This window comes from Sciurus carolinensis, chromosome 2, assembly GCF_902686445.1.
Source record: "Sciurus carolinensis chromosome 2, mSciCar1.2, whole genome shotgun sequence".
NCBI classification, from domain to species: Eukaryota; Metazoa; Chordata; class Mammalia; order Rodentia; family Sciuridae; genus Sciurus; species Sciurus carolinensis.
The window spans coordinates 152,608,154-152,629,893 of NC_062214.1; the positions used below are offsets into that span (position 1 = coordinate 152,608,154).

A 21,740-nucleotide genomic window follows, 5' to 3' on the forward strand; every position below is an offset into this window, starting at 1 on the left:
GGTCTGCAGATGGAATTAAGGTTGCTAATCAGCTAACCTTAAAGAGAGACATTATCTTGGATTATCTGAATAGGCACAATGTCATTATAAGTGCTCTTAAAAGTGGAAAAGGAACAGAAGAGGAGTCAGAGGGAGATGTGACTTCAGTGAAATGATGTAATGTGAGAACTCAACTCATTTTTGCCAGGTTTGAAGACGCTTGGGAAAGGAAGGGGCCATGAGCCAAGGAATGCTGGCAACCTCTGGAAGCTAGAGAAAGATAAGAAGCAAATTCTCCCTTAAGAAATGAATCCACAGAAGGAGCACAGCCTTGCTTGTCCACACCTGGATTTTAGCCTCAGGGCACCCATTTCAGAGTTCTGATCTCTATCATTTAAGCCTCTGAAAGTGTAATAGTATGTTGCAGCAGCATTACAACTAATACACTCTCTCCATCTCAGTCGTCTCAGAACACCCACAGTTTTTCCCAGACATTAGGACATCAACTTTCCTAGATACACTAATGGAAATAATGGGGCATTTAATCAGTTAATAGCATATCTGTTGGCCAGTGACAGAAGATCTCTCTTACTAATGGTGGTATATGCAAGATAGGCACTTATTTCTCTCTTGTGTCAAAGCTGGCCAATGCACAGCTGGCATGGTGTCTCCACATAGTCATTAAAGACTCAGATCCTTTCTGCTCATCCTAGAGTTCTCAAGATGGTCAGCAGCGGAAGGCAGAAGACACAGGGATAAACTCCTTCCTTCAAGGACACTTCTTTTTTATTTCTTTATATAGTTGTAGACAGACACAATACCTTTATTTTATTTATTATATGCTGCTAAGGGTCAAACTCAGGGCCTCACATGTGCTAGGCAAGTGCTGTACCACTGAGCTCAACCCCAGCCCCTTCAAGGACACTTCTGCTTTTATCACATTGACCAAAATTTTATCAGATAACAACATCTACTTGCAAGAGAGGCTGGAGAACATCTTTCAGCAAATTATAACCTGCTAAGACTCAGGGTTCTTGTGATCTCTGTTTTTGTTGTTGTTGTTGTTGTTGTTGTTTTAATGTCATGAATGAAGAGGAAAGGAAGGGATATGGGAGGCAAATTGTGGTCTCTGCTACAAGTTACCATGTGATCTGCTTTAGATCCAAGGGCAAAAGAGTATCTGGACAGACTCCCAAGTATTCCCCAGGTCCAATGAGGATTTGGTTATCCTGTGATTATCTGCATCCGTGTGATGAATGAATTCTAGTTGATCAAAAACTTTAGCCTCAGAGAACCATGTCCAGACATCAACTCTGGATACATGGAAGGGATAGGCTCCTTCACTGAGTAAATCACGGCTCCATCTCCCTGCTAGTAAGTTTGATTGACTGTTAGATGTTTGTTTGATTGTGGACTGGACAAATTATTAGCTGTACGGCTGAGGTGACTGGGTTCCTAACCGTGCTGATGAAATCATAGTTTATTTTTTTACATGCATTTCTCCCTCCCTTGATCTCCAAGTGTATGAAAGTAGAGTTTGGAGATCTTTGTGGCTTCAAAAATCCCTTCAATCTTCCCTCTCACTTGTTTTTGTCTCCAAACTCTTTGAAAATGAGTGAAGGGAACAGTTAATTATCTTCTAATTTGTACTGCAAATGCTGTTGCTTGGCTTATTTTGCAGTATTCATTAGAAAGTAACATTCTCTATGAAGATACTTGTGTGTTTACAGAGAATTATATATAATTTCTTCTTCTTTCTTGAAGAATTATATGTCAAGAAATAAGTACCAAAGGAAGCAATTTTTAGGCTTTTACACTTTTTTTTTTCTTTTTTGGATATTAAAACAAAAATTGTTTCTTGGTTTTAGTGGGTATGTAAAACTATGTACAAAATGTATTGGGGTTTTTCTTTCTTCTCCAGGTTTTCTATGTGTCTTCTTTTCCTTCGTGAGATGGTAACCTGATCCTGTTCCCTTCCTAAATAAAAAGATTCCCCAAAGCTAGCAAAGGTCAAGCCTTTTAATATAATGTCTTCGTAACAAGATTTGCCAAGTGTTGACTGAAGTAGTGTTTAACTCTTCTCATTTCCTGGGTCACGCACTCTAGTTAAATTGAAGCTTCCAGATATTGCTTCAATATTGGGCATCAGTGACCTCGAGGGACATATTGACACAGTTGTTCCTGAAATAGCATAGGGCACCTTGACAGGGAGCAAGACCCAATCAGAACGTGAGGGAAATGGTCACTGAAAAGAAAACAGGAGACTTTTCCAGATGAACAACAGGATTAAAGTGAGATGATGTAGAAAGGGTTAGAAGACCAAGGACACTGGGCTAGGTCTTGAAGAGGGTGCAGGGCACACCAGAGGAGGAGCTCTACACAGCTAAAGCAGAGAAGTCTTCTCATGAACACACACACACACACACACACACACACACACACACACACAGAACTCCACTCTCAAAACATGGGTGCTCCGTTCCATATTTATAAAAAGAGTAAAGTGTTCTGTACTTAATTTAGAAGAAGCAACAATAGGTTAATTGATGTATTTAACAATTTAAAAATGGCAGTCCCTCCACGCCTAAAGAATGGTAAGAAAAGCAGATAGTTATGAATCAAGCTGTATTTCACACAGAGTGGGGAGGAACAGCTATTTACAACAATGCTGGGTGAAGTGCCACTGAGAAGCCAGCCCGCCTGCCATAGAGTCTCTGCAGCAAATAGATGGAAGTGTCACCATTAACCAGCAGAGTGGGTTTTGAGCCCATCGGGAAAACATTGCAAACCATGTCTGGAGTTCTAAGGAATATAATTTACCCTCCATTCCTCTGCTCTTCTTTCCCTCCTCATCCTCTGAGCACACTGACCCGAGAATCTGACAATATTAGGACCCGATAAACTACAGCAACTGCCACAATAATAATGCACATCAACACCTTATCATTTTGAACTTATAAATCAAGATAATTTGAATATCTTATTTTTTTTATTGTGGCAGCACATCTTATTCTACCTAATTTGATGAACATTCTCCCCCCAACCACCCACCCAAGAAGTGATGGTAGGTGTGTCAGGTGGGTGGAGAATTGAAAAATGAAACCTCATCTTCTGGTCTGCCTGCCAATCAGACATAGTACTAACAGGGACGCAGAGAGCTGGAGGAGCTGGGCCTGGCTATGACCACTGTTTTGAGATCCCCTAGTGACCAAGAGCTTGCACATTTGGTGGCTCAATGAATTCTTGATCATCTTCCTCTCTGTTTTTCCTTCTAGACTGTCTGATCAACCTGTCCAGCACTCCGATGGCCAGCAACAACACCGCCAGCATAGCGCAAGCCAGGAAGCTGGTAGAACAGCTTAAGATGGAAGCCAACATCGACAGGATAAAGGTGAGGACGACTTAACCCCCACAGTTCATCGACCTGATGACAAGAGCATAGTTTGCAGCCATCTGTCATTTGACTACTCTTCCGCAGATAGAGATGAGAGCAGAAACAATAGGACAGAAACTTCATGATTGGGCAAATGTTCCTTTTTCTAATGTTTGCCTTCTCTAGATTTCTCTAGTATAAAACATTAGTCTAAAATAAAGCTGGTGCTTCATGTCAAATTAAAAACAAAACAAAACAAAAAGCAAAACACAGGCTTATGGCCGAATTCTAGCCAGGGAAGTGGGTCATAAGACAGGTGGGTCCACTCGTTCACCTCCCTGACCTTATAGAGTTCCTCTTCTCATTTGGGTTCTAACTTTTTCTGTCCTTATTCAGATTCTAGGTTCTTTCTTTGATGTCTAACTCTTCTATTCACCATTGTAGGGTTTGTTTGTTTGTTTTTTTTAATTTTCCTTCTTTATACCCTGTTAGGTATAAAACAACAAAGTTGTGGGTATTTTTGGTTTGTTTGTTTGGTTGGTTGATGTGTGTTACTACTGGGGATGGAAGCCAGGGGTTCTCTTCCACTGAGCTACATCCCCAGACCTTTAATTCTTTATTTTTGAGACAGGGTCTAAGTTGTCAAGGCTGGCCTTGAACTTGCTCTCCTCCTACCTCAAATCTCCCGAGTTGCTGGGATGACAGGCGGGCATCACTGTGCCCTGTCAACACAGAGTTTTAATGAAAGTTAATAGTCTACTTCTTTTTCTTTCGCTGGCTCCTGAAACCTAACCTGACAGCTTTGCCATATATCAGGGCTAATTGACGTTGAAGCAAGACTTTAAATCCAAAACCTTGGTTGCCAGATTTTGAGTGTGAAGTTGGCCCCACAACGTCATTGTGAAACAGCTAGAGTGGGATGATCAGATGGATTTGTGGCCATCCTCACAATTTTACTTCCCCAGACACGTTTTATGAAATGGAATGCAGACATGTATCTTACTGTACTAAAATAAAACCAAAACATTCTTCTAAATGCCTTTTAATTCATCCTACATTCCGATCCTAAAATATTTACCCTCTGGCCTATGTCAAAGTTTACTGACCCTGGGTGAAAGCACATGATTCTCAGTCCATCTGTATATTCTCGTTACCCAGACAGTTATACAAAAGGACCAATTCCAAAACCATACCTAAACCAATTGGATTTAAATCTCTTGGACATGATCCGGGCATCAGTATCTTTTTTTTTTTTTTTTTTTTTTTTTTTAACATTTTTGGTAAATAATAATGTACAGCAAATGTTGAAAATTACTGTCCCAGGGGAGGGGTTTGGTTCTTCTGGATCCCATCAGGTATGTCCTAGAGAGTGAAAGGAAAGCTCATCTTTCTCCATAAATTAGCTGAGCAAACATCCAGGGACGTTTTCCCATCTGTCCCAAACCTCCTTTGTAAAATTTGACTACTGGTAATGAACCATAAGATTTAATCAGCTCCTGCTCTTCTTTCAGCTGCTTTAATTCTTCTCTATCCCTGAATGAGGTAAATAAAGGGTCCTTTCCTCTGCCTTGCTCCTTGGCCACCTTCTGCTTTTCCTCCTTTCTGGCCTCTTCTTTTCTGTTCCCTTCCTGGAAAAGTACAAAGTGACCAGTGGGCATACTAACTGCTGAGAGAAGTGAGGAGACTCAAGGATGTGGGATTGGAAAGGGACATTCAGTTATTTTAGTGGAAGGAGGGTTCTGCCTGCAGGCATTCTGGAAAATGCCACTTTGCCTTTTGGGCTGCCCAGTGAAGATAAAAGTTCGTGAAGCTCTACTGTGGTTGACATTTGCAGTTTCCACTCAGCATCCCCAGGCACTGTTCCTGAAGGAGGATGTGATGTGCTGACGGGCGGTGGAAACTGACAGTAGTAGGAGAAGAACTGAAATAGACTTTTTTAGTGATAGGTCAGACCTTCATCATCCCTCTCCTGAATGACTGACTGACTGCAAGTGGTTCCTACCTGATCTCTACAATCCCATCTCAACCCACCTCCATCCCTGCTATCAATTACCTGTCACATTGCCACCAGAGAAAACTTTACAAAAGAAAATCCCATTGTGTTCCTTTCCCACTGAAAATCTTACCATGATTCCCCATCACCACCTGTATAATGTAATTCAAATTCTTTAGCAGAGTCACGAGGTTCCTCTGGTCCCCTGTCACTACTTCATCTTCATCCCCTTTCTGTCACCCACAGGTCTTATTAAACCACTTTTAATTTTCTTGATGGGAATTTCAAATGTCTAGGACATTCTTCCTCCTTCACCTCTCTGCCTTTCAGTTTACTAATGCTTAACTGCATTAACTCCTTGAAGAATCAGACCAATCTTCAGGTCCTTTAAGAAGCTTTCCTAGAGCTAGGCGCAATGGCACACGCCTGTAACCCCCGTGGCTTAAGGCTGAGGCAGGAGGATCGAAAGTTCAAAGCCTCAGCAACTTAGCGAGGCCCTAAGCAACTCAGTGAGACCCTGTCTTTAAATTTAAAAAAATACAAAAAAGGACTAGGGATACAGTTTAATGGTTGAGGGCACCTGAGTTCCATCCCTGGTACCAAAAAAATAAAGAACCTTCCTAGACCCTCCTCACAAAGTTTTGCTGATTGTTCATTCATTCATTTATCTAATATTTTATCGGAAGTTTTCTAATACGTATTCGGTTCTAGAGATCTTGAGAAGGATAAGACATGATTCTTGGGTTTGGGGATGTAGCTCAGTGATAGAGCACTTGCCTAGCACGCTCATGATCCTGGGTTCCATCTCCAGCCCCATTTAAAAAAAAAAAATGTAAAACAAACAAACATGATTTTTGCCCTCAAAGATCTGTGGTCTAGTAAGATTTATAAAAAATATGAATAAGACCTGTTATCAACACAAATAAAATGTCCAGGAAGCATAATTACCATCAGAAAGAAACCAACCCCACGTCCTGTCTGCCCTTTGAAGAGACACAAATAAATCACTACTAAAAGATTATAGAGCATTAGCCTAATACACCGAGCACCAAGTGGTTGTCCTCCTAGGTGATCTGCACCCTCAGATCTCTGCCCCTCCTTGACGTCATTAGACCCTATGTGCTGGAAATACAGCAGCGACCTGTATTTCAACGTTTGTTCTGCACCTCAGAGCCCAGGCTGCATGCTGTGGTGAAGTGACAGAATGCTTTTAGTTTAGCTGTTGGGTAAAACTGTGGTTGGGTTGACACAGTTGTCAGCTAGCTGTTTTAGGGCTTAGTTATCTGCCTTTGGGAGTCCCTTCAGGGCTTCTGAGCATGATGCTGCCGTCAGGAAGGGGTTTCTCTCTGAAGATGCCAGACTTGTGATTTTTTCCAGTTAGAGTGGTGACCCCTTCAAGCTATAAAGGACAGCAGTACTTTTATGTACATCAGGTAGAACCTACTGCAGCTTGGTGACAAAGAGGAGATAGGGTATAGCAGATACTGGAGCTGCTGAGGGTTCCTTAAGCACAGGGTAGCCTTGTCCCTCAGGTGTCCCGCAGAGTAACTCAGGCTGCAGAGAGTAGCCCTACCAGATCTGAATAACATTTTTGTTGTTTAAGTTTTCTGGTTTCCTATCCCTTGGTGTCACAGGTCCTGGGAGACTTAGACTAATGAAACCATTATCTGTTCATAAGCCCCAGGCATATACAGATAGTACTCTCAGCTTTTCTCTTTGCTAGCATTTCATTCAAGAACAGAGAGTAAAGAGAAATAAAAGGAAAATGAGGAGGGGACCAAGGAAAGGGGGAGGGGGAGGTTGTGAACTGTGACACTTCGATTTATGAAAATACACTAACATTGAGCAACAATGAAATAAAAGAGAGCTTGTCCTTAGAGCATTTTGAACGGAACATGTACCAGAAAGAGGAAGGCTTCAGCAAATGTCTTCATTCATCACAGTATTAGGACTTGTTAGGCATGCAGTAACAGGAACCTAAACCAAGATACCTTAAGCAGAAAGAGGGAATTGATTATAAAAAACACAGGGTGCCTCAATCTAAAAGCGGAAATGTAGCTGGGAAAGGGAAAAAAAAGGCCACCGGGAACTGTGAGCTCTCCATCACATGTCTCTGTTTCTGTGTCTTCTGTCTATGTATTTCCTTGGAAAAATGGACTTCTCAGCTGCCTGGTTGATATGGCATACACAGGATGGCCATATAGCTGCAGGGTAGCACTCTCAGTTCCAGCTCTATGAAGAAAGAGACAGATTGATTCAATTAATTCCTTTCAGTCTCAGTTCCATGGTTGTAGAGTAGCATCTCTGTTCTAGCAAGAATTAGACATCTGTGGTTTCAATCAACTGGCATTAGAATAGAACCACATTATATAACCATGGCTCCAAGGAATTAACCCATCCAAATAGATAGAAAAGGAGCCAGAAACTATTGTCAGCTGGAAAAATGCTGTCTGACAGAGGTCACTGTTAGTATTATGAAAAATAATTTGCTGGGTGCTGTAGCACACACCTGTAATCCTAGTAACTCAGGAGGCTCACAAGTTCAAGGCCAGCCTCAGCAACTTAGTGAGAACCTGTCTCAAAATAAAAAAATTTTAAAAAGGGATAGGGATGTAACTCAATGGTAAAGCACCCCTGGGTTCAATCCTCCCCCACCCCCCAAAAAAAAAAATAGAAAAGAAAGAAAAGGAAAATAAAATTTGATGTAAGAGCAAAAGAAAGTCAAGACCAGGGAGCATGGGTGAAATGATAACACCAGTTGGGTGTACCATAAATGATTGGCCCCACATAAAAATTCCAAATGTATTTCTCATTTCTCTCCATGTATTTCCAGTAGACTTTTTCAACTGATTCACCTCACTCTTGGAACAATGTGCTATATAAATTTCCACTTCTCTGGTTGTTCTGGGTCCTCACTAGGAAAACCCTTCCCCTTATATTTTACCTATCCAAATAGTATTCCTCAATGAGAGGTCAACTTCATCTCTACTTGTTCATGAATCCCTTTTTCAATTCTGACCAAATTTACTTATTAATTTCACTTTCATCAATTAAATTTTTCCAACTAGATGAGCATAGTCTTTAAAGTCAAAGACCATGTCATCACTTTGCATCCTTCATGATGCTGGGGAGCACAAGTATTCAATGAACACTTTCATTTCAGTAGATAGTTTAAAGTTTGTGTAATAAAAGTGTCATACATATGTATGTGTATATATGACATATGTATGTATGTATTATATATGTCAGGAACATATATTCCCCATGACATTTCCAATTCATTTATGAATTCAGAAATTTCAAAGCATGAATATAATTAGATAAATAAAACTGTGGTAATAGAGAACTCAAATGTAATACAAAAAAGAAGCATATAATTGATTATCTTAAAGAAGGTTTCATGTCATTAATCAAAAGTAGCTAGTTTTTAAAACAATTTGACAGACAAATTTTTATAAGGGACAAATATATATAAATGAGTGAACCAATTAGGAACATTTCTAATGATTAAGTCACCTTTCTGATGATTGGCTTATAATATATTGGAATTGAACTTCAGGGAAAGCAGTAATAAGAAATGAGCCAGTTAAATATCATGCTTGGACTGGGTGCAGTTGTGTACATCTGTAATTCCAGTGACTCTGGATGGTGAGGCAGGAGAATCACAACTTTGAGACTAACCTCAGCAACTTACCAAGGCCCTCAAAACCTTAGTGAGACCCTGTCTCAAAATAAAGATGATTTTAAAAAGGACTGAGGATGTAGCTCAGTGGTAGAGCAACCCTGGGTTCAATTCCCAGTAGCAAAAATAAATAAATAAATATTGTGATTGATACTAGAGGATAAAAATCCTAGATCTGGGACTTTGTAAGTATTTTTCCAGCATTCAAACTGAAAGTTTTAATACCTCTTCCCTAAAATGTTTATGTTAATTATTTTAGGAAGACTAGGATGTAATTCCTTTTTAGACCAGTTGAGACTATTTACAAGGAAGATAAAATCAGTCAAGTATACCAAAGAACTTACAGAGGAAAGGGATGTGTTCAAATGTATTAGCCAGTACTAATACATTTAAATTGCTTAAAATAAAGAAAAATACTTTTGAATTGTGGTATATATGAATAATTCAGCATAAAACTTCAGTTATATGAGGGTTGATATAATTTTTAACAATAATATTTGTTAAACACCAAGTACATACTTAGCCTCTGTATTGTACCTAAAAACTATACAAGTAGTACATGTTGCACATTTCTACCTTCAAAGTCCAAAATCCAAAATGTTCCAAAATGCAAAAGCTGTTTGAGTACCAACATGACACCAAAGGTGGAAAATTCCACACCTGACCTCATATAACAGGACTCAGTCAAAACTCAGCTCAAAACAAATGAAATCCACAGGCTTACTAAAAATATTGTATATAATTACCTTCAGGCTATGTGTTAAGTTATGTTGGAAACAAACGAATTTTGTGTTTAGACTTGGGTCCCAACTCAAGATATTTATTGTGTGTATGTGGATATTCCAAAAATCAAAAATTCAAAACACTGCTGGTCCCAAACATTTTGGATAATGGATATTCAACTTATACTGTAAAACCTCAGTAATTGCAAATCCTTGGGAAATTAATTTTTCTGAAAATCCTAGTTTTCAGGGAAGACAGAATCTCCTTCTTAAAAATGTAACTTTTAAAATGACAGTATTAATGCCTTTTTTCTTTTATTCAATAGAATAATTTAAATATAATGTAAGTTTTTGATGACTTTTGTTTTGAAAATTAATTATTTTATTATCTTTTTTACATGGATTCTGTAGATATGTACCATTAGTTTAGTATCACCTTGGAGGAAGCAAGGAGGGGATAACAGATTAGTCACATATTACGTTACAGATTAAAATAGTATGTTTATTCATGAAATTATACTTTCTCTAGTGTCACAATCAAAGTTTGACCCTGGGCATTCTTCACAGTCAGAGTGGAAATGTTCTTTAGACTCATCTTTGGCTACTAATGATGCAGCCATCATGGTGATGCAGGCAGTCATGGTGATATAGGCATCATGGTGATGTAGCCATTATGGCAATGCAGGCATCATGGTGATGCAGGTAGTCATGGTGATATAGGCATCATGGTGACGCAGCCATCATGGTGATGCAGGTAGTCATGGTGATATAGGCACCATGGTGATGCAGCCATCATGGTGATGCAGGTAGTCATGGTGATATAGGCATCATGGTGATACAGTCATCATGGTGATGCAGGTAGTCATAGTGATATAGGCATCATGGTGATACAGGCATCATGGTGATACAAGTAGTCATGGTAATATAGGCATCATGGTGATGTAGCCATTATGGCAATGCAGGCATCATGGTGATGCAGGTAGTCATGGTGATATAGGCATCATGTGATGCAGCCATCATGATGATATAGGCACCATGGTGATGTAGCCGTTATGGTGATGCAGGCATCATGGTGATGCAGGTAGTCATGGTGATATAAGCATCATGGAGATGCAGGTAGTCATGGTGGTATAGGCATCATGGTGATGCAGCCATCATGGTGAAGTAAGCATCATGGTGATACAGGCATTGTGGCAATCTACTGATCTCCATTCTCTACATTAGGAATCTTGCTCTCCATAGCACCTATACTTTTTTCAGTATAATTCCAAGGTATACCAAAGAATCTTGAGATTTCTTCTGCATTTACTATTGCTTAACCTAGATGTGTTAATGTTTCCTATTAAATCTTTTTTAAAAAGTCGTCAGCAGCTTTTGACTGGGGTAAAAGACTTTTTTCGTTGAATGTTAGCCCAATATCTAGTTAGAAAATTCTGTGCTCTCTTCCCAGATGTTTAGCGGTTTCTTTTGCTTTCACCTACATTGCCAGACCTTGACAGGGGTATTTATTGATGTGTAATAATTTGCTGTGAAATTTTATTTATATATGTAAATAAATATATAAAATCTGTCACTGATTCCTGACACAGAGCTCCTAAAATCCTTTAGTTAGAGATTCTGGGGAATCTTTTGCTTTAATATTTGGTCTTTGACCCTGGTTCCTAAAATGGAGCTCCTAAGACCTATGTCATTTCCTGGGTGATAAAAGAATCTTTTGTTCTAATAAGGTGACTCTTGATAAACTCCTGCATGGGAGTTAGTTAGCAGAAAGACCAATCCATGGTTAGAGGTTGGGAACTCTCGGTCCCACCCCACGTCCTCCATGGATGGGAGAGGGGCCAGAAATGCAGTTAGTAGTGTTTCATGCCTACATGATGAATCTTCCATAAAAACCCCAAAAGTATAAGGTTCAGAACCTCCAGATTAATGAACACATCCACATGTTGGAAGGGTGGTGTATCCCAACTTCATGGGAATAGAAACCCCTGCATTTGGGACCCTTTCAGACTTTGTCCTCTGTATCTCTTTATCTGACTCTTCATTTATTTCCTTTAAAATATTCCTTGTAGGGGCTGGGGATATAGCTCAGCTGATAGAGTGCTTGCCTAGCATGCACAAGGCCCTGGGTTTAATCCCCAGCACTGCAAAAAAAAAAAAAAAAAAAAATTCCTTGTAGTAAATTGGCAGTAGTAAGTTCTCTGTTTTCCTGGGTTCTGTGAGCCACTGTGGCAAACCTCAGGAGGGACTCATGGGAACCTCTGATTTGTAGTCCAGTGAGACAGAAGTTGTGGGTGTGCTGGGGACCTACTGTTTGCAGCAGGTGACTGAAAGGAGAGGAGGAGAACTGCTGTGTGAGACTGAACTTTCATCCTGGAGGATCTGATTCTGCCTCCAAGTAGACAGTGTCGAACTGAGTTAAACTGCATGATGCTCAGGTGAGTGAGAGTGGTTTGGGCACAGAGCAGGAGAAAACAGTTTATCTTTTCTGTATGTACTTGCATTTCAAGCCTCCATCCAGTGTAATCTTTGAAGTCTTTTTAAGCATCAAATAAAAGTCAAGTGAACCCTGGATGTTTCCAGAAACAGGCACCCCAACTGAAGGAGTGTTTTTATGACTGGTACCCTTGCGCACACCTAACTTCCCATGTGCACAGGCCTTGGAAACTCCCCAGTGTTCATGTCTTTGCTTGATGGCTTGGACACATTTTGTGACATCACTTTTTAAAATATGTCTCAATTTCCAGATGTAATGAATGGGACTGTGTCTTTACATTCCATTTAAATTGGGGGAGGTCCAGTTTTTATCCTTACTGACACCTACTTCTCCAAGCTGTCAAGGTATCAGTCGGTTCTTATTTTTTTCAAAGCCCACAATCATGGTCTGCTGCCCTTTCTAGGGGTTGCCTAGAGTACCCTACCACTTACTCCCTGGTTCTAGTTTGGAAAAGTCGCTGGATAACTGGTTTCCAACAATTGTCAATCTGGGGAGATCAAAAGTGAATTCCTTCATCTGTGCATCAGAGCCTGGGTTTCCTGAACCAAAGAAACTGCTCCAACACTTTACAGCCCTCCCACGTCCACCCCTTGCTCATCCACAGCATCCATTTTTGGTTCTCTACTTCCTCATTTACATCAGCAATTAAACATAGCATTATTGCTTCATCTTAAGTAAAGTTTTTGTCTTGACCTACCCACTCTTATTTCCATCAACTGTTTCATTTGTCTGCTTGCCTTTCTAACTGTGAAAAAGTTGTCTCTATTCACTGTCCCTGATTTGTCTTTGCCCTTTCTCTTGGAAAGTTAGGGGTTTTTTTTTTTTTTTTTTTTTTTTTTTTTTTGGAAATAATCTCTAAGTTACAGAAAAATCACAAGTATGGTGCAAAGAATTTCATTTTCCCTGAACCATTTGAGAATTTGTGAAACTTTTCTGAGAACTTTCATGTGCCTTTCCTAAAATGTAAAATCATTTTTCTATATAATCATAATGCAGTCATCAGAATCAGGAAATGAATACTGATACATTACTACCTTCTAATCCTAAGACTCCATTTAAGTATTTATTGCAAATCTTCCCAGTACTGTCCTGGTTAGCAAAAGGACTCAGTTCAGAATCATGTGTTATATTTAGTTGTCCTGTCTTGACAGTCCCTTAGACTTCCTTGGCTTTCATGAAGTATCATGACTCCAATACTTTTAAAGATTATAGTCCATTTATTTTGTAAAATGTTACTTGGTTTGGGTTTATGTGATATTTCTCTATAATTAAATTCAGGCAACAAAGCTTTAGTATTAATAAAGAACCAATGGGTATTCAGAGTATTTTATCAGTGGGATGTGATTTCAAATAGGCACTTACTAGTGTTATTAACTTTTATTACTTGACTGCAGTGGTTCTTTTAGAATTCTATCCATGGACCCCTTGGGGGACCCAGGTTAATCACTTTTTATTTAAGAGGTTATTTCAGAAATCGTGGAGAAAGAAGATGGAGGCTTGAACTAGGGAATTGCAATAGAGGTGACAGTGAGGGATCAGATTTGAGGTATTCTTGGAGGAAGAGTCAACAGGACAGAAAAGGGAGATTTTCTAGGGTTTTGGGGAAATCTCTATGGAAGGTCTAGGCCCAGGAATATAAAAGATGACTGTATGCACAATGTTAGCAGCAATAGGTAGAAAGCAAAAGATCTATTAGGCAAAATATTGCTGTGAATATTTTGTAAGATAAAATATAAGAATAGTAGTCCCAGATTAGAAAGGAGTGTTCATAAAGATGAAGTCAGGAACTCTGAGACTCACAACTGCTACTCCTGAGCTAAGACCTGGACAAGCACTGACTTGATGATATCTCAGCTTTACATATTCAAGATGATCATATTTTCATAATGTTGTACAGATTAAATAGGATACTGTATGTGAAGTGGTTTGCACAGTTCCGACAAATAGCAAGGGCTACCAATATTAGTAATTATTCCAATTACAAGTAGGATTCTGACATTGTCTTGGACCATTATCCACAGATTGCAATCTAGTCGAGGAAACAAGATAAAACATATTTTGAGGAGAAAACCATTCAGAATCAATTGTTCAAATATAAGAGATGAATGACTCTAAGTTACTTATTTGGCACGTATAGTGTTTTCTGTGTCATGAAAAGGGATTTCAAAAATTCACATCTTTGCATGTGAATGCTACAAATGAGTAGGAATAGACAGCGCTGGATCTCTCCTCAGCAAGAGAGTTTTCAAAATTACTATTTTACAGTCTCTGCTGCTTAACAGCTAAGCTCCTATGTGGTACAATAATGACTATTGATTGCTAAGACATGGGGAAAAAAGTGGTCATGATTCAGTCTGAAAGTCTGAAAGTCTGACCTTTGCTTTCATTCACGGGAACTCACAAAAGAACAGACTATTTCCTTTCATTTTGCTCTGGTAGCATCTCATAAAGGTGCATAAAGAATTTCAGTTTCAACCTTTGGAACGAGTCACACATTTGAGATGTCTGCAACAACTATAACTGCATAGTAGTTTATATGCAGATAGTTGTAGCTTAAAGCAAAATATCAGTGTTTAGGTTCTTTTTCTGACATGTGTTTTGCTGTATGCCATTGAACAACTTGTGTAATCTGCTAAACTCAATTTTTCATCTATAAAAGGTGGATAATTCCTTCAGAATTGTTGTGAGATCAAAAGAGAAAATTTAACTCAATTTCTAAAACAAAAGACAATAAAAATTTTTATAAGTGCTGTTATTTCTACTAAAGAGTAAGCATAATTGTTGCACCAATATATTGTACTAGGTTGAAGAGTTTCCCCTCAAATTTGTGCCCACCCAGAATCTTAGGATGTGACCTTATTTGAAAATAGGATATTTGTAGATGTAATCAAGTTAAGAGGGTGGTCACACCAGATTAGGGTGGACCCTGATGCAATGACTGGTGAGATGGGAAATTTGGACAGAAAAGAGAATAACAGGTACAGACAGAGGAGCCCAGGAGCAAAGACCAAGTGAAGATTGAGACAGAGACTGATGTGACAAAGCTACAAGGCAAGGACATCAAGTGTTGCTGGCAACTAGGCACTAAGAGAGAGGCCTGGAACAGATTCTCCTGCAGAGTCTCTGATAGAGACCAGCCCTACTGACACCTTGGTTTCAAACATTGAATTTCTAGTACTGTGAGAGAATCAAATTTTTTTTTTTTTTTTTTTTTTTTTGCGGTGCTGGGGATCGAACCCAGGGCCTCATGCTTGCAAGGCAAGCACTCTACCAACTGAGCTATCTCCCCAAGGCCATGTTTGTTTGTTTTAAATCACCCAGTTTGTGATGATCTATTGAGACAGTCAGAGGAAACTAATACACATAACAATACCTATGCCTCTTTGCGTCAATGAGGTAGACTAATTTCTTGGTAGTTAAGAAAAGTCCCCTCTCCCCATGCACTGTAGTTTACAATAGCAAAGATATACTTCTCAGTCCTACCTCATATCAATGGAGAAGATTTAACCCAATGTCCCGAATAAGGCAGGTTATTATTATAGACCTACTATGAGATCTTATAAAATCAGTTCTGATGCTATTTCCCACCATGTCACATTTATTAGGAAACCTGGTATATGGAGCAGCTTCTAACTAGAATAGTACCTTTGTGGCTTTCTGTGACAATGGGAACAGAAAGTCCAAAACTTCAAGGATTTATAGGATGAGAAGATGAAACTGATTTTCCCTCTCAACCAGGAAATGGTAAAACTGACTATTCCTTTAAGCCATGAGAGGTCTAATCAACTTAGCCCTGGGCCAGGAACAAATCAAGGGTGTGGCCACTATGCCACTCCTGAAACCTCTGAATCAATGAAGGGCTTTCCTCATAATTGTTTCAGCTGGACAAAGTGGCAGAAGAAAAAAGTCATGGCAAATTTATGCGTGGACTTCTGAGGCTTCTGCCCCAAATACTTCTATGGCAATTCTGTTCACATATCATTGGCTAGAGCAAGTCATGTGTGACATGGCCAACTGAGATCATTGTGGGGATTTGTGTACCCCACCTATTGCAGGGGGACAGTGAATATTTTTAGCAATAATATATCTATCTAATTCTTGCAGAGGATTATGCTTTCAAGAAGTAGCTTTGGAAGACTCATAGAAGAACAGTGGTGTTACTCTCATGTGGAAAAGTCTTTTGGAGTAATGTTCAGGGCAAGAGTATTATGTCATAAAGAAATTGACTCTCTCTTGACCCCACATGGCATTTTTCGGGTTGATCATCTAATTCACCCCCTAATATGTTAGTTTCTCAAAATTAAATCCACCTCCTTAATTTGTAAAAATTTCCCACTGCTAAAGGAAGGTACTACAGACAACTCCTCACAGTGAGCTGAAGAAGTGTGAGAAAGAGCTGCATTACCCAAATCAGGGACAGTCATCCCTCAAAGGCACAATGAGGCATCCCTCAAAGGTACAATGCTTGGCTGGAGTCATAGGTATAATATTGCAGTATGTATTTATGCTCCTGTACCATAGAACCTTCTGTTTGTGTGTATAGATGATTCATGCATACGCTTATATGCCTTCTGGTGTGTTGGTTAAAGAGGGGCATCAACAGCATCCCCAGAACAATTTCTGAAGCAGAGCAGCACAGCTACAGAAAGATAACAAGTGCAAGCTTGTGTAGAAAGCTTATTAAATGATCTGTATGGATTATCTCATTTAACCCTTGCAACCAGGGATGGGACTAGGGTGACACGAGGTATCTTGGATATACAATTGAAGCCAACCCACCCTCTCAGAGCTGGACCAGTGCAGGGTTGATACCAGCGTGACTCAGACAATGATTGCCTCCTTCACTTTTGGGCCCTAAGTGACTCACTCACCTAACCCTAGCCCCAGTATCTATTCACAGCAATCCTGTGCAGTCAACATCACTGACTCCCTTCTCTGCAGATGAGGAAATAGAGCCTATGGAGGTTGACTGCTTCACTTTCACACGGTGGTGGAGTGAGGATTGGAGCCAAGCCATCAGACCCCAGAGCTGGGCCTTAAATGCCCCAGACTGCCCTGGAGTCCCTGCCTATCTACAGCTCTGGTTATTTCTGTCTTCCCTACAGGTCTCCAAGGCAGCCGCAGACTTGATGGCCTACTGTGAGGCACATGCCAAGGAAGATCCCCTGCTGACACCTGTCCCGGCCTCAGAAAATCCATTTCGGGAGAAGAAGTTCTTCTGTGCCATCCTTTAAGTCTCCACGAGGAGGCTAAAGAGCCTCGGGGCTCCTGGGACATTGCCGTAGAGTTTCTAGCAAAGTGGGCAACTTTCTTGTCCACGGCATTTAAGGAGAGGGAGGAGAACCATCCTGGAAACTCCAGGCTGTGCATGTTTAATGAACTGGTCCCCTTTATGAGAGTGAAAGCCGATCCTGACTTAAGAGATCTGATTCTGCAGACCTGCCTGGAGGAGGGGGATGTATAAAAATAAAATCGGTGTCACTTCTTTTCTGCTATCCTCCCCCAAGATGTTATGTTTCTGCTTCATATTTAAAAAAATATATAAACATTAAAACAGACAGCTGTACTAAGCTAAGATGTGTATGACCTTCTCGGAATGAATATTGTCATTAGAATTCCCTTTGATAAACCGAGTTGTTCAGTGTAGCCGCAGTTCGGTTTAATGGCATTGATGTTTAGTCTTTGTGCCTTTCTTTTTCTGTTTTCCTTCTCTCCTCCACGCACCCCCTCCCCTTAGAGTAGTATGGAGATAAGGCTGGACTTGTCTGTAAGACTGAACTCCAAGAATGAGCACCCAAAATGTCCAGGGAGATGTTCCCCGTGGTATATTCTCATGGTAATAACAACAAAAAGCCGGTTGTCTGTGTTCTCTTATCACTATTCCTAATATTTGTACATGATAGCTTTGATTCTGCAAGTAAACCATGTGTTGTGACTGGTGCTTTCTTATCTTTGTGACAATTTTTGAGTAATATTGCATGAAAACGTCCCTGTTACATCCATTCAGAAGTTTTGTTGTTTTACTATAAAGCTAGGAAAAGAAATGCAAGATAGAGAGAGAGAAGATGCTGAGGAGGAGAAACCTCAGTCTTCTGAAAATTGACATTACTTCAGAGCCTTAGCCATGCCTAAAATACCTCCTAGTGAACAGTGGAATAAGCGCCTCTTTAATATATTTTTCAGAATCCAAAGCGTTTTGTTTTATCCAGGATCCAGGGCAGCACAGGTACCCCAAGAAGCAGCGTGAGGGATTCACTATGAGTTGGAGGGTGCTTTTGCTATAGAGTGTGAGCAAGTTTCCTCTTTTCCTGAATTACAGAAATTCCAGAAAGAATGCTTTCTGCACATGTAACAAGAAATCCATGACCCTCCTTTGTTAAAGTATCAGAAGTAATCCCACAGTTCCAGAGAAGGTGACCCTTTCTCAAAACACCAGCCTTTCCCACCAGGGAGAAGGACCCTAAAGCCCACTCTGTGTGGCAGGCATGGTCCCCAGAGCTGGCTCCACCAGGAAAGGTCTGGCTCTTTTTATCCACTGTGGTGGTTTTCAATATTCACCCACTAAAATTTCAAAGAAACCTTTGTTTTTGTCCTCTACCTTGTTTGTCAAAGTCTCCAAGTCTTCATTTGCAACTTCCTTGCACCTAAAGCTCCCTCTTTGCAAGATAAGGTATTGGGAGTGATTTTTCATTGCTGCTGTAGCTCCATCAGTAATGATAGACCCTGGAAGCTTCTGTCACTTTTTTTCTGTGTCATTCCCAGCCAGAAAGGGCCTCTCTTACATCTTGTTTGCTTCTAAGTCCCAAAAGACCATTAATTCCAAATCAACTATTCTCCTCTCTTTCCTCATCATTCTCCCATTTAAGAAAAAAAAGAAAAGAAAATTACTAAGAGGGAGAAAAAGAAGATAAAAATACCACACCAAGGATTGAAACAGACTTGGTAAATATTTTCCCTAGCTCCTTTCTGGGCATGCTAGTGAAAGAATTAAAATGTCCAATTAAAGCTTATGCCTGGGATGGGAAAGAAGAGGATACTGAAATATTCACGAAATGAATGAACCTATTTCTGTAACTGGAAACTTCTGATCAGATCTTGGGGTTTTGTTACAGTCAGTGGGATTCCAATGAAGATTGAGAGGTGAAAAAAATCTGGCAGAGTGTTTACTGAACTACAGTATTATACAATGAGCTTAGTAATACTTTGGAATCAGTTGAAACTGGATCACACTTTTAAAGCAAGCTAAAATGTGAACTGAAGATGTAGTTATGTGAAAATAACGGAGCAAAGCACTCTTTGGGAGTGCTGGAAGCATCGTTAGAAGGCCCAGATCATTTCTACAATCCATACCAGTTCTTTCTCTAAAAAGGACTCTTGTTATTTTCATGTAAATTTAGATCTTGAAGCAAATAAAATGGAATTAAAATTTCTAGGAAGCACCTTAGCCCAGATCTGGCAATTAAAAGTTAAGGAGGTTCCAAACTATACGTGACTGTGCCTATAAAAGGAGAGAGAAGGCAGAAAATACACAGAGCATCTGAAATTAAGTTCAAGGAAAATGTCTTGGCTTTTTCATAATTTCATGTCTTTACATAGTTATAATACCAGAATCTTTATATGAGTTTTGGTTTATTGGTATTTGTATTTATTAACAGGAAAATGGTTTTTTGATTACGTAAGTCTCTAAAGAAGTTAATTTCTTTAGAAATTCAACAATCATTTTCACCAGCATAATTTTATCTTAAGGATAATAGGAAAATTCAGCTTAATTATTTAAGGCCCTAATTTTCATCTACCTGGATAACAATGAAATCTGCCATGGAATTAGTTCATAAATACTACCAATAGACCTCATATTTAGAATACAAACTCTATAAAAGGGAAAAAAAACAATCTTACATCATTCTTAATAATAACTCCAGCTTAAATTTTGATATTTTATTTGCAACAAAGTACTATTTAATTTAAATCAAAAGATTTAAAACAAATGGTTTGATCTGAGTCTGATTTTGCTAATAATGTTGGAAAGAGATTGCCTACCAAGAAAAAATTTAAACAATAAAAACCATTTCTCCATACACTCATATTCACGTAAGGAATTCTGAGAAAATCAAGCATGCTGTCTTAGAAGGATTTTATTTGTTCATATAATATTTGCTTCTAGCTGTTCCTGGCAATGGTGGATTGTTACATATACATTACTGTTTCACAGCCCAAGGATTGTTCACATTTATCCTATATAAGATCTATAGAATCTGTCTTTCAAAGAGAGGAAAATACAGAAATGTTAAAGCAGGAAAACCTGAATGTGATGTGCACATTTTCATCCCACATTGACAATGTATTTGTTTTAATAAATGGAATTTTCAGATTCATTTCATTTGGAGTCAATTTCATTGTGAAGACCTGTGGACTATCTTCCCTATCAATTCCTGGCTAATTTGAAAAGGAAATGATGATATAGGCAGATAAGGAAATAGGAACCCTTTGATTTGCCTTCTTTGTTAATAGAGGTCCTAAAGAAGTGAAAACTCACCTGAAGCTCCTTAAAAGCCTTTCTTCCTGGTTTCTACATCTTTGATAGAAGCCAGTGGGAACAAAGAAACGGGAGAGAGCCCAGGACTCAGACAGATGAGCTGGATGTACACTTGATCTGTGGGTATGCCAAAGTAGGTATCTTCCCCCACCCTTTTTTTTTTTTTTTTTTTGCACAGAAAGTGCTGTACTCTGTAAGCTGCCCATTAATTAAATGGAGAAGATAAATCCTTCAGACTCTAGCAACAGCTCCTGGAAGGTCCTTGGTCCAGAAAGTCTTCCAAATGTCCCTCAAATAATGCCAGCAAGTAATAGACCCCATTAGTAAAGAAAGAAACACTGAAGCTCCTAGGTCCTGTGCCAGCAACAGCAGCATCCTTATGGATGAAGGGGCCCCTTGGCAGAGTGCTCCGTGGACATCATGGTTTCTTAGACAGTGGTCCACAGACCAACTGCTTTAGAATCACCTGGGATGCTTCTTTAAAAAGCAGAACCTGGACCCTCCACCACTACCACCACTAATTCAGAATATCTGGCAATGACTCTTAATATACATTCTGTTGCATATTCGGGGTCTGGGGACCCCTACTTTAAGTACTTAGGACAACTAGCTTTTCATAATAACTTACAAAAAAGGCACAAACAGATAGTAAACATGCTCGCTCTTTTCCCCCACAGTGCAGTGAGTGACTTCCTGGGAGTGAACACATAACTGTGGGTAAGAAGTCAGCCCTGCACCTGAGACACTGTGAGGAGGATGCCGGTGGGTTTTAACTCTGCTCCTGTTTCATGGAGCCCCTGTGGGAGGACTGCCTCCAGCTCTTATTCTTTAATAAGCTGGTCACATTTTAGACAGCACTCACAATGACAGAGGGAATTGGAGCTGGGTCAGTTCCAATCCACAAATTGCAAATAATTTGCCAAGGGAAATCCCTTTCCCTTCGGTTCTGCCCCAAATCTAC

The 21,740-nt window shown here is 39.6% G+C and overlaps 1 protein-coding gene across 2 annotated transcripts in view; it reads left to right on the plus strand.

Moving 5' to 3' along the window:
- The window catches only part of Gng2 (G protein subunit gamma 2), a 109,514-nt gene extending 88,896 nt beyond the window's left edge, over positions 1-20,618 (plus strand). For both annotated transcript variants that reach the window (XM_047540534.1, XM_047540533.1), the window contains 2 exons: positions 3,255-3,370; positions 17,349-20,618. In XM_047540534.1, the coding sequence (XP_047396490.1) occupies positions 3,284-3,370; positions 17,349-17,477 (216 nt within the window). In that variant the 5' untranslated portion in view covers positions 3,255-3,283 and the 3' untranslated portion in view covers positions 17,478-20,618. The remainder of the gene's footprint in view (positions 1-3,254; positions 3,371-17,348) is intronic.
- Positions 20,619-21,740: the final 1,122 nt, after the last annotated feature.